The following is a 12813-nucleotide window of genomic DNA, read 5'->3' as shown; positions in this document are numbered from 1 at the left end:
TTTTAAAATGTGCAGGGTCAGTGGATAGAAACCATAAGCTTTAGACTTTCTTTTAGACCCGAGTGTGCGCAACGCTGCTAATGACCAAAGAACTGCAATCTGTGCTATGTACTGTAACTTAGCACCTTATTGACAAGTTTTTTGTTTTATTCCTAAGAAAAAAAATTATCTCATAGTTCCATGGATGGAGGATACATTTGTTTGACAAACCTCCTTCTAAGAAACATCAATATGTGAATTATTGTCCTTAGTATAGAATACTGGTATAATCTGTCTCCCATAGGCTGTTATAATGGCTAAAGGTGTGTTTTAAGTGATGCCGTTCGACACACTGAGAAGAAATAATTTTGACTCATTCAAATTTCACTATATTTTTTCTGTTACTCTGCCATTGCTATGTAAAGGTGTTCAGTATCACAAGATGTCATACACTAGTTCATGTTTCAATGGGTCACACGATTCTGTTATATTTTGGGCACTGCCTAGGCCCATGTTATCCTTCTTCTGTCACGACCAGATTGAAACTCTGGGACTTTACTGAAAAAAGCATGTGGCTTCTGAAGGAACAGTTTATAAAAAGATTGCCCTTTCCTCAGTTGATGATGCCAGTGAAGGACTGGACAGCCTGACCTCTGAATCCCTTGACATTTGTTGTGTATAAAGCGTACAATACTCATATCATTACATCCCTTTCAAAAACCTCTTATTGGGTTCAGTGTCATAGTATCCTGGAGGCTATCCTGGGAAGCCTTGAGCTCAAAGAGGGATATAGCTTGGAGAGGATGCTAGTCCATCATAAGGCACCCACAGACACAAACGTGAACATACTCACAGCAGGACCAATTGTGACACAAGCCAGTATTTTTAACAGCATATCATTGGACTGTGGGAGGAAACTACAGCACACGAAGGAAACCCACACATTGGGGAGAACATGCAAACTCCACTCCAATAGCACCCCAGGAATTTGAACCCAGGTCACTAGCACTGCGAGGCAGCAGTGCTAACCACTTGGCCACTGTGCCACCCTAAATGTAAAGTACTGTAAGAGAAAATAATTTGAATTATATTGACAACTAGTGTTAATACATTAATCATTAAAACAAAAAAACTAAACGTCTATGTGTGGTGTTATGTGGTGGTTTTCTTGTGTTGTTATGTCTTTTAAGTCATGTCTCTCTTATGGTTTCTATCTGTAACTCTGAACAAATATATCACTCAGATTTCAGGATAAAACTGCTGTCAAAAAAGAGCTGTGACTGAATGTTTCTCCTATTGATTGTGATGTAATTTATAGTAGACCTCTTCAGATTAAGGGAGGTTGTTACAAACTGACATTGCAAACAGGGCTTCTGCTTGATTTCATTTGTCATTGCCGGTTAGAATAACACTCACACTGGATTTTGTTTGACCTTCAGTCTCCCCCTGTCACATGTATACATTGCACTGCAGTTAAGGTTAGTATATAATCTAGGTGGTTGGACCTGATCCTAGGGGACCACTTTGTGTTCTGCTTGGAGTTGTTTAGTCTCTTAATAAGTAAGCTGAGGAGAGACTGCTTAAAAGTTCTCTATGTTGAAGGAACTGGAAACAATATGTTTTAATATTGAACAAAGAAATAGGAATATAACATCCATAACGAGCAAGTGGATCAGTTAAAGGCATCATTTAACACTGGTGATGAAGAGCTTAGTTGGAATGAATGCCACCTGTCTCAGTGGTCCCTCATAACCAAGGTTAAGAACAACTGCGGGGGCCGCTGGTAATGCTGTCCGAATGTAGAAGAATGGCTTAGCCATGCTGCATTTTAACCCATCAACAGTTTTACAAACAGTACAACAGCTTAGTTTGGCATGAGATTAATTACAGTATACTTAAAATCAGCTGAATCACTTTTGCATCATCTGATTAAAATTGAAATATCAGTTGCAATAACAACACTAATAGATTCTATGTATTAATAGTATTCTTGCTACCACCATTCTTGTGTTAGTGTATTTTGTGGTTATAAAATGTTTTTAATTATTTCATCATGATGTACAGTAGTTGATAGTTAATGGATAGTTGAAATACCTGAATGAGGAACCTGGAAGACAGATGTTTTTTAGGCAAGTCTGATGAATTGAATGTTAGTGTAAGGTTCAGCCGAACCAAATGAAAATAATTTATCAGAGAAAGGAAAGAAAATGAAACACTGCGTGTTCATAAATCTTGGAGGAGTGGAAAAATCAATCAGAAAATAGCTAGTAAAACAGTCTTTCAAGACCTGACTATCTTATTTCTCTTTAAGCACCACTGTTGCCTTAAACACCTTTTGCTTACAATATTTACTAATTAACCAGGAACTTCTAGTGGCAAATGTGCTGAAGAAAATAGTTTTCGAACTCACCCCTTCACAACCTGATCTTGAGCTTTATAGTGACAGGTATGAGTCATGGCACTATGACAAGGATGCTCCATAAGGTGGTGCACTATTAGCTAAGGCCCACTGAGGGTAAAGTTGGATTTGTCATCCAGGATTAACTGTAAACTCCACCCCATCTCCTGTGGTTTCCTGGGGGGGGTATGGGCTTCTATGAATGCAGCACTCTTTCAATGTGTGCTACCCTCCCCCCCCAGCGCAGGGCTGTGCTGCCTGTTGCATGCTAAGAAACAAGTGACTCCAATGTGGGTAGGTCTGTCATTCTCCTGTTTGTGTTTGTGCGGATTATAGCTTCAAGCTGAGACATGAATGACCAAAGTTCTTTATTCCAACTTGGGTGGCTATAACAAATGTAACTGTCAACAGCATGCTTTGCACTTAGGCCTCCGTATCTTGTACCACAGAACAACCAACTCAATCAGGTTCCAATAAAAAGTAATCATGTCATTTTAAAGAAACACATTCATTTTTTACTAAATTTCAGATATTTAAATGTGTTCTGTCACTAATCATCTTTCATTATAGTATAATGTATAATGTGTCCCTCTCTAATGTACAGGGAGTAGATTTGCCATTGCCAAGAATCCTTTCAGTGTAACTACTGTACTGTAAATGACCAGGGGTGTTCTTGAAAAATTAACCAGGAATATTATGTTTTCATATTTAGGTACCATTCTGTGCTAAATTAAAGTGATGTTTGGGTGTTTGAGGGAAGATTTTTGAGTTCTGGAACCAATCAGAGATCATTACTTGAAGTAACAGGAATGTAATTTCCGAGTTTCATTGGATGAGATGTACTTTTTTAATTTTTTATTTCCTTTTTTTCTTATTCGGTAATTTACAGGAACAAAAAGTACACAGAATGATCAACTCTTAAAAAAAACAGTGATGGAGCAATTTTCCTTAAACATTGTGGTTTCTTTTTAGAATGCTGTCCAATGAAAGCTCATAAAGAAACATTAATGTCCTGTCCCCATTTCTCCATTCTGCCAGGTGATTTCTCAGCTGCGAATCTTGAGCAGATCCATCACTGCAGGTTCTAAGTTTGATAGGGAAATCTGGTCAAATGAGCTCTCCCCTATCCTCAACCTGTGGAAGAAACTTAATCAGGTAAGATAATACACAGATGAAAAGACACATTGCTTTTTTTGTGTCTTTTCCTTATGTAAATGTTATGTGTTTGTGTTTTCACTTTGATACGTTATTTTAGAATATTGAAACAAAAGCGACCAAAATACCTCTGCCACGTAAAAATACAAAGTAATACAGCATATACAACTTGTCTTTACCAAAAGGTTGTAAATTATGTAAATTATTGTTATATTGAGCAGTTTGTTTTCTTTTTCATTGTTATTCTAATTGCTAAACTGAGTATTAGAAGACTAAAATATATTTAAGACTGCAGATGTTAGAACCCTTAATAAGTCATTTAGCAGCTAAAGTAATGAGCCCACCAAGATGGATGTCTCTATTTTCAATTGCAAGATTATTTCTTTTCCAAATTTATTCCTTCCCATATGACACAATGTCATTTTTCATAATATATTTTATTATTTCATCATAATATATTTTGTTTGCTCAGTTGGCTTTACAGGATATTTCAAGTTTTCAAAAAGTACAGAACAACAGTGCTAGGTTGCATTGTGAGTCTGAAAGAATAATGTCCCTCTCTTGTACCCCTTATTCAGATAGACTTTTTTGTGACTATAAAATTAGAGTAGGTAAAGTATTATCTTGTATATAACTTTAAGAGAACGTTTTTGGGAGGGGTGAGGAGGTACAGTGTAAATGAGATAGTTTTCATCAAGATTCATTGAAGTGTGACATAGAACTGTTTAACTCTTAAATCATGAATATTTTAAACCAGGGCCAGCGCCAGGGGAAAAATCTGTAGGGAGGCGTCTGAAATTCTGAAGAGAGCAGTCAAATTTCGGTTGAAATAGAGCCGTTGCAACTTCACAAGTGAAATCTCACAACCTTGCCACTGATGCTTCATGATAGAAGATAATGACAAGCAATCTGGTATTTAGCAATGAAGTACAGTTTCACGTTCCAAAACACTCTTGCGATTATTATTGCCTGGAGCGACAAAATACCATATCCGTTCATTTTTGCAGTTACATCGACGGTAACGAGGTTCTGAATTGTCAAGAAAAAATAGTTGTCAAACCAACAGAAAGCACCAACTTCTGTATCTACAGTCCTAGTTATATAACGATTGTAAGTATAAGGATAAACTACTGCAAGGAATCGGTCCACCTGAGCAAACAAGATTGTAATAAGGAACAAGTAATAGGTTTATTCCATGCCAGCCTACGCATGCTGACGCAGCTACCCACCTGAACTACTAAGATTGTAATAATGTTGACACCCAATAACATAGACACTGTGTAATATGTGCCGTTCCTGGACGGATAGCCTGCCTGCACATCAAACAATCCTATGTAGTAACTGTGAATTCGTGATTAGTGTAGTTATCTGACAATTCACAAAGTACAACTATTTTTTAGGGCGTAAGTTAAGCAAGCTAAAGTGTTCAAAAATACTTTTGTCAAAAACAGGGGGCGGGGCAATTCAGTTGAGGGGGCAACGCCCCCTTTTGCTCCCCTCGTGGCGCTGGGTCTCTTATAAACACAACCAACATCATAACATAAACAATCAAATCAAAAGACTTACAATTTCAAACATTTTATTAGTATTTTTTCTGTACTAATTATTTTTCTTTTTTGTAGCCAAGATAGGTTATAAAGTACAGCTCTGCCTGCAAAAAAGCGTCTTGTATTAATTTATATTTCAGTACTTGAGAAATACCAAAACACTAACTTAATCTTTGTTTCATTCTCCTTTTTACTGTATAAATTAATATTTATGTGCCCAACTTACTCCATACATTGAAAGCAAAACAGAAAGAAAGAACCAATTCTTTAATTGAAATAAAAAAAGGAAAAGTCACAATTATATCCATATTTAAACCCCTTGCTGTGGCAAACCTAAATTAATTTAGGTGTGCAAAATTACCTTAATAAGCCACACTATTTGTTGATTAACCTTTATATACTGTAGTTAAAGTAATTATTGCTATAATTAAATTAATGCTCTATGTTGAATATATGTTTAATATTTATGTTTTGTGCATTTCTTTCATGTTAATATTTATTTTAATGTATGTTTATATATGTTGTGGCATTTAATGTAAAATTGACATAAACAATCTGTTAACAGTTAATAAGGCACTACAGGCTGTGCACAGTTGAGAGTCAGAGTGAATAGATATGCTTGTAAGAGCTTGTACTGAACACTGACCAAGCCTGTTTGAAGTGTCTGGATATTTTGTGGGTTCCATTTTTGTTAATCTTTTTCTGAACGCTGTTAATACATCCTCCAAACTATTTTTCATCTGCTCTCACTCTGTTCTGAAGATTTCCTTATAACAATTTGTTTCATTGTCCAAGCAGCAGCCTGCCTGTGGTGGGGAGGATAAACCATCAGAGTAGGTTTTAATGAATTTGAATGTTTTAGACATTAAGAATCTGTGGTCATGCTAGCGACTGATGCCAGGGAGCAGTTTTTATGTAGTGAAACACACATGCTCTGGCGCAGGTCTGCAGGCATAATCAGCAGCCAGTTACTGAGCAAGCCAGGCCTTTCTGTAATGCAATAATGGTTGCATAACATCAATAGTAATAATGACAACTATGAGGCTGATAAACCGGGTTTAGATAGGTGCCTCAAGCAGCATCAGCCCCTTTGATATTTGTAAAGTACTCTCTTGACCACAAAAATTTAAACATGCAAGCGAAAAAACAATACAGGCATTCTTGTGTCTTTCTCAGACTTACTTTCAGTAAAGGTCTCTCAGTTCTGCTTGTAGCAACTTGTACAACATTAGACTGTATTTCTCATATGGGCTTTTCAAATTTGTGTTAACCTTATGTTAATTACATTCAGCAAATTACTGAAGTGAAAGCTATGTCTGAGTTACCTAATGCGATTGTACTCACCTAAGATGACTCATTGTGAATTCACAGCACACAACCATGTTGTTGGTGTCTGGGGATTCACTCAGTTCTCACCAAGAGTGTGCTAATATTTTGTTATGATTGATCCTGATGGGTTCAAGACTCATACTGATAAGTTTGAAATATCTTATTTACCACTCTGTTCAAACTTTTCTTTCTTGTGCAGTATGTCTATATTTAATAGGCAACGATGGCTTTTTGTTCTAATGTCTTTGCTCATGCATAAGATGTGTCAAATCTGGAAAGCTTCCTGTGTTTTCTGGTTTAAAATATGTGCTATGACTAAATGTTGAGTGGTTAGGAGGAATTTCTATTCTGTCCCATCACTTACGTAAGAGTTAGTGATTTAATTTACTTCAGATCAAGTTCATTTCTCTTTTCTCTTGTTATTTGACATTGGTAAATGATCATTTTTGACTACCATTTTATTATTAAAGAAAATAATCAATCATATCATATTAAATTGCCTATTCTTGTTCTAGTTAAACTCTTCCCTTGATATTAGGAAATTAAATATAGTTAAATGAGGTTTCTCACTTTCAATGTGCCTTCCCAAGCAGTACTTCAATTCGGTCTACTTATGTTGATTTGCATATCTTGATTATATCTTGAGTGTTACATATTTTCCAGCATGGCATCTTTTTCATGCACAGCATGCCTATATTTAGCAAGCTTCTTAATTAAGAGTAATCCATACACTGCATCTTGAAACAGAAAAGTACAGTATCTGTACAAGTACAGAAGAGTAAACATACAGTAGTAGAGATTTTTTTTTCCTTCTTGGACATAAGGTAGTGATCTGGATAGTGATAAAGTTCTAACTTGATGAGTCCTGAAATGGAGTGAAACCCTAAACCTCACTTCACAGCCCTAATATTTATGGTATTTATTTAATCTTGTAAATATCGTTGTTCATATCTATTTGTGTTTTTTAATCACGATTGCCCATCATTATCATTAAATTTGGGTAACCTTGTAAAAATATCCAGTTACATTAGTTTTATTTTTTTAAAACAAACAATTGAAGCACATCCTGTTTATATTAAATCTATTGTTATATTTCGATACAGCTAAATGTTTTCATTTGGTTCTTTTTTCCCTTAAGTATTTTTAGCAATACAGTATGTTTGCTTAAATGTTAAGTGATCTGTTAATTTCTCATTAGACAAAGAACCTAATTAACAGCTTTCCTCCTTAATTAAGGGCTATATACAATCTCAAAAGGATTGAATATTACAGTATTTATTTCTGAAGAAGAATGCTTCATTATTTGCAATGTTATCAACAGTATAAGCTTATATAAACCTCTGTAATGCTTAATTGCAGAATAAAAATGATGCGGAAAATTAGGAGGCCTTTTACATAAATTGCTCATAGAGCTATTAATAGAATATATGGTATCTAAGTGCTTTGTAATTAATTGGTGGTCCCTGTCAATTTCTCAGTAACAAACACTATTAGCATATCTCATACAAGAGAATGTAGAGAACCTGCCAGAATGCTGTATTCCGTTTTTAGTGATCAAACTGCAACTCAATAATCAATTTTCTAGGTGAAATTGACACCTGTTTATTTTACCCTAGTTATTGCACTAGAATGTTAGTGAATTATTTTGCTGTATTTTGGCAGTTATATATTAATCATGGTTTTTGGCTGGTGTTTAAAAATGTATAAAGGGGAATATAGTATTTTGAATTGAATTGAAAAGTGGTAATAGATGTCTTAATATATGTTTGTTCTTATAAAAACAGAAAAATACAATCACAAAAATAAATGTGATGAAGTTAATTAAGTTACAGTCAGGAAAGACTAATTCCTCTTTGTTCATTACAGTGGAAAATGTAATGTAAAGAAAGAGGACCTACTGTAGCTGTTTAATCAATGTTTTTGTCGTCCGCACAGTCATTTCAGGGGCAAGAGCTGCAAAGTTTGACTCATTTTTGAATCACATCTCTATAGGATTGGTCTATTTAATCTACCATTGCTGTTTCTTTAGTTGTAAAATGTTTTGGTCAGATCAATGAGAAGCCATCATGGAGGTCAGGTTTGTTGTTGCCTCCTGCAGTGTTAGATTTATAATTGCCTGGGGTAAAATTGCTTCTGAAAAACACTCCACCAACATTCTTTTCACATTGCACATCATTAAATGTTGTTGTAATATCATGGTTGATCTGACCACTTGGCAGAATACAGAACATATTTCCAGCAAATGATCCTGCAATTTGACTGCCATTATAATTGTGTTCAAAAGAAGACATTGCTGAGTTACACATGTGCAGCAGAGGAAAGAAACCATAAGAGCAAAAGTTTACAACACATGTACAATTTTTAAACAAATTGTTACATAACGTTCTAAAACCACTGCTTCTGGGGCAGCTCAACCACTGAGTGAGAAGCGCTCTACTTAAATGAACAATACTGTTAATGACAGGTCACTTGATTGTTACACTGGGTTACTGCTGTGATAGAACATCTAAGAACATGTGCACTGTGGCAATTGTCTGACCAGATTGCTTCTAGTCCAATAAAGAGGAGCAGCACTGCAAGACACATTTCTGTTCACTGGTACAATTCTGACTTTTTAGTGCAGCACTTGAGAGAGAGTGGTACATTATGAAGATGATAGGTAATGAACACTGCCAGGGAACAGAGCCCGGGTTTTCTCATCTATAGAAAGTGTTACAGAAAAAGAAAAGGAGGGGAAATGTTCAGAATGTATTTGAAAGCATATTAGTGAAAAAAAATGAGTTTTTCTTTCCCTTTCGGTCCCTACTCACCCATTAATGTAGCCTAGGCTGCATTCACAATATTCTTCAAAAGAAGTTTGAACATTACAGCTATAATTTAATTTTTCTTACAAAGGCTGTAGTTCCTCTAGCTGAATATATTACTGCTGCTTCAGCTGCTTAAATATGGATATATAGCATCATTTTTGCAACAGAGACCAAATGCAGCAGACCTCTATAAATACTATACACATTATTTGTCATTTTAGGTAATTACTCATTTTATTGTAAAACTTGTTACTGTAAAGTATTTATTTTGTTTCTTTATTAAATCACAGAGTTTGACAGACACAATTGTGTGTGGAATAAAAATGTAACTGTTCCTTTGGCACAAAATAAGTAAAATATTCTTTTTGCTAATAAGCTGAGTGGGAGGCTTCTTGTGATTAATGCGATTTTTACCTTTTTCAGGGTTCTTCACTGATTCATCAGAAGGTAGCACCTCCCAGCGAGAGCCAGGCCTCCCCTGTTTTGTCCTTCATCATCCTGGAGCAGTTCAACGCCATTCGTTTAGTGCAGAGTATCCACCAGTCCCTGGCAGCTCTCAGTAAAGTCATACGGGGCACGTCCCTGCTGACATCAGAAGTGCAGAAACTTGCCACAGCCTTACTGAACCAGGAAGTAAGAAATTGAGATGTTTTTTTTTTTTTTGGTGGGGGTTGAGGGGGAACCTTAAATACAGTCAAATAAAATAAAATACAGTCAAATCTTCTTGAAAAAAAATGATAGTGTAAGCTATGTTCTTTTGTTTACTTCCTTCTTAATTATCATAATCGACTCCATTTAGAGATATGCTTTTCCTTGTTAAAGGGATTTGGTGAATGGCTGTGCAGCTGAAGGGATTAAGACCACAGCTCTATTAACACTCCGGCTTCAAATACAGCCATGAAAAAAGTGAATTTAAGCGTTGAATTTAAAGTAGGATAAGGTGCCCAGGGGACTGGGCTTTTGTTATGCAACATTATTTGTAAATGAGAGGGTCCAACATGTCTTTTATAGCACTTGGAAAGCAGCTGCTCTGTGACTTGACCAAGTCGGAGACTCATTCCAAGTCAGAGATAAATCCTGATGTGGTTAGATCTTTATGTTGAATTAATCTGGCTTCATGTGTTGCTGACAAAAAAATTAAAATCCCAGGTTAGCATTCATTACCCAGCGTTTAGCAGTCTTAAGAAATGTGAATGGAGATGAAAATTCTTCAAAGTGGTTACCCCTTTCAAGGGTTTAAGCAAGAAAATAAGAAAGTTTAGAGAAATTAGTTTCCCATTCTCCCTGGAAAAGAGAATACTTTGATGTTACTTGGTGGAGCTTCTCAAAATTGAGAAGGGAATTGCTTCAGTTTCTCAAGAAACTGGTGGAGAGTTTTAAAAATATCTGAACACATCATTTAAAAATGAATATGTCTGGTATTCAGACAGAAGGATATCATTAAATTGGAACGGGGAGGATAAATGGGGTTGTTATGTAGGTATATTTAAATAATTTGGGATAAGAAGTAATCATTCAAAACTACTTTTGTAGTCCACAGCTTCACTCCAGTGGAGAATATCACAAATGAAGCTCTTGAAATGTTTTTGTTCCTCACATCATCCAGGGACTGGAAATTCAATACAGTATGTCTAGAGAAATCTAGAGAAATAAATGAAAATTAAAATAGTTTTACTGTATCAAATAACAATGAATGCAATTACCAAAGCATATTGTTCTTCTCGTAAATTAAAAATAACTCATGCCCCACATCATATCTCATTTTCCTTTCCTTCCAATACGGTGATAGAGTTAGCATTTTGTCCTCCGCAATGGTTCCAAATAAAGCACTTCTGTCTGTTAAGGAAGGTTTCGTTAATAGTAAGAATGTGTTAAGGAAAACATGGCGGCTTACTTGCCACCATTCCAAGTTAATTGGAAAATTGCTTTCTGTTACTGCAAGTCGCAGGAAGTCCAGTTAAATACAGATACTGGGGTTTGTTATTTTGTAGGGCTGGTTTTTCCAAGCTGTAAATTCTATAAAGTGTATACTGTAGCTCCTGTTAGATTTGCAGAGGTCCTCCTACAAGCTGCTTGGACACATTTTCAGATCAAAAGTTGCTTATGATTCTCTGATAGGTCGTTGCTATATCAACTGCATAATAATTGACAGCCAGGTAAGTTGACTACTGTCCTTCAGATGAGACTTAAAAGAGAGGTACTGATTAGTCATTAAAACTACTATGGTGTATTTCGAGGAGAGTAAATTCCCCAATCATGGCCACCTAATAATCCCTATCTATTAATTGGCTTCATCACTCAGTTCTCCTACCCACTGATAGCTGATGTGTGGTGAGTGTACTGGCGCACTTTGGTTGCCGTCGCATCATCCAGGTGGGGGCTACACATTGGTGGTAGTGGAAGGGAGTCCCCATTACCAGTAAACTGCTTGAGTGGAGTGTCCAAATCATTATGTAAGTGTAAGGTATCAATTGATCGATTGATTGATTACTGTATGGACATGACACAATAGTTATTTAACACTGAGTGAGCATGATACTATTGTAATCTTTCAAAATGTAAAAAGTAAACATGCACTAACCCCTGCTTTAACAATATGATCAGAAATATTGGGTGATTGAGCCCATACAGCACTGAAGTAGCTCTCACCTCACTTATTTGTGTGCCAGCTTGCCCTGTGTTTTTTTTCCTCCTTACACATTATTTTTCCATATATATTTCTTGATTCTACTTCTTCAGTGATGCTACATAATGAGAAACTATTTACTATTCTAGAGGCATAATTCATTTACCAGGTGGAAACCAGGGGGCTTTCAGAGCTGAAACATGTAAAACATCTCTGTGAGGGGCTTTTTGTCAAATTCCATTAGACTAATTTATATTCTGACAGATGCTGACCTTTTCATGCAGGTGGAAAATTATGATCAGTTTTAGCTTTAAATATTTTTCTTTTTCATATTTAAGTAAATGTATTGCTTTCAGGGACAATTACAGGTTTACCTTGCTGTAATACTGTATCATCCTGCAGTATGATCATAATTGCCAGAAAGACCAACTTTATTGAATAAGCAGAAATAATTCATCATCACTTGTACTGCAGTGACATTTTTATTTATTACTTTTACTTGAAGAAAATATAAGGCATATCCAGGTTATTTTGCATTAAGTTGGTTCTTGACTCCACATAAGAAATAGGATACCTCTTCAAGTTTACTGAATTATAGCTCTTAATTAGAGAATAATTGTTACAATTGAAAAGATGATATGCTGTGAGGCATCAACGAAACTGTTTTCCATTTACCGTATGCAGTGCATAACTGGTATCAGCCAAATCAACCTTATTGTGACCAGAGTCAAAACATATCACCTTCACAGTGAGTTACAGCTGATTAATGACTTCCTCTGAAATGTCAGACTTTGCTTATTAGTTGCACCATTTACATTTATTCATGTTAATTACTTGCATTTTTAATGTAATGAACAATTGTGGTAGGGTTTTTTTGCTTGGCCTGTGAGATTTAGACATAAGCAAAATGGTATCTGATAATTCAACCTGGTTTCCTTTGTGAAAAGAAGAGCACTGTATATGGCAGAAGTG

General features: G+C 35.7%; 1 protein-coding gene across 4 annotated transcripts in view; it reads left to right on the top strand.

Moving 5' to 3' along the window:
• dync2h1 (dynein cytoplasmic 2 heavy chain 1) overlaps positions 1 to 12813 on the top strand; it is a 149585-nt gene that overhangs the window by 118718 nt on the left and 18054 nt on the right. For all 4 annotated transcript variants that reach the window (XM_069190091.1, XM_069190090.1, XM_015341694.2 and 1 more), the window contains 2 exons: positions 3416 to 3532; positions 9639 to 9848. In XM_069190091.1, the coding sequence (XP_069046192.1) occupies positions 3416 to 3532; positions 9639 to 9848 (327 nt within the window). The remainder of the gene's footprint in view (positions 1 to 3415; positions 3533 to 9638; positions 9849 to 12813) is intronic.

Source organism: Lepisosteus oculatus, chromosome 5 (genome assembly GCF_040954835.1).
Source record: "Lepisosteus oculatus isolate fLepOcu1 chromosome 5, fLepOcu1.hap2, whole genome shotgun sequence".
In the NCBI taxonomy this organism is placed as follows: Eukaryota; Metazoa; Chordata; class Actinopteri; order Semionotiformes; family Lepisosteidae; genus Lepisosteus; species Lepisosteus oculatus.
This window is presented reverse-complemented; position numbering and strand designations above follow the sequence as displayed.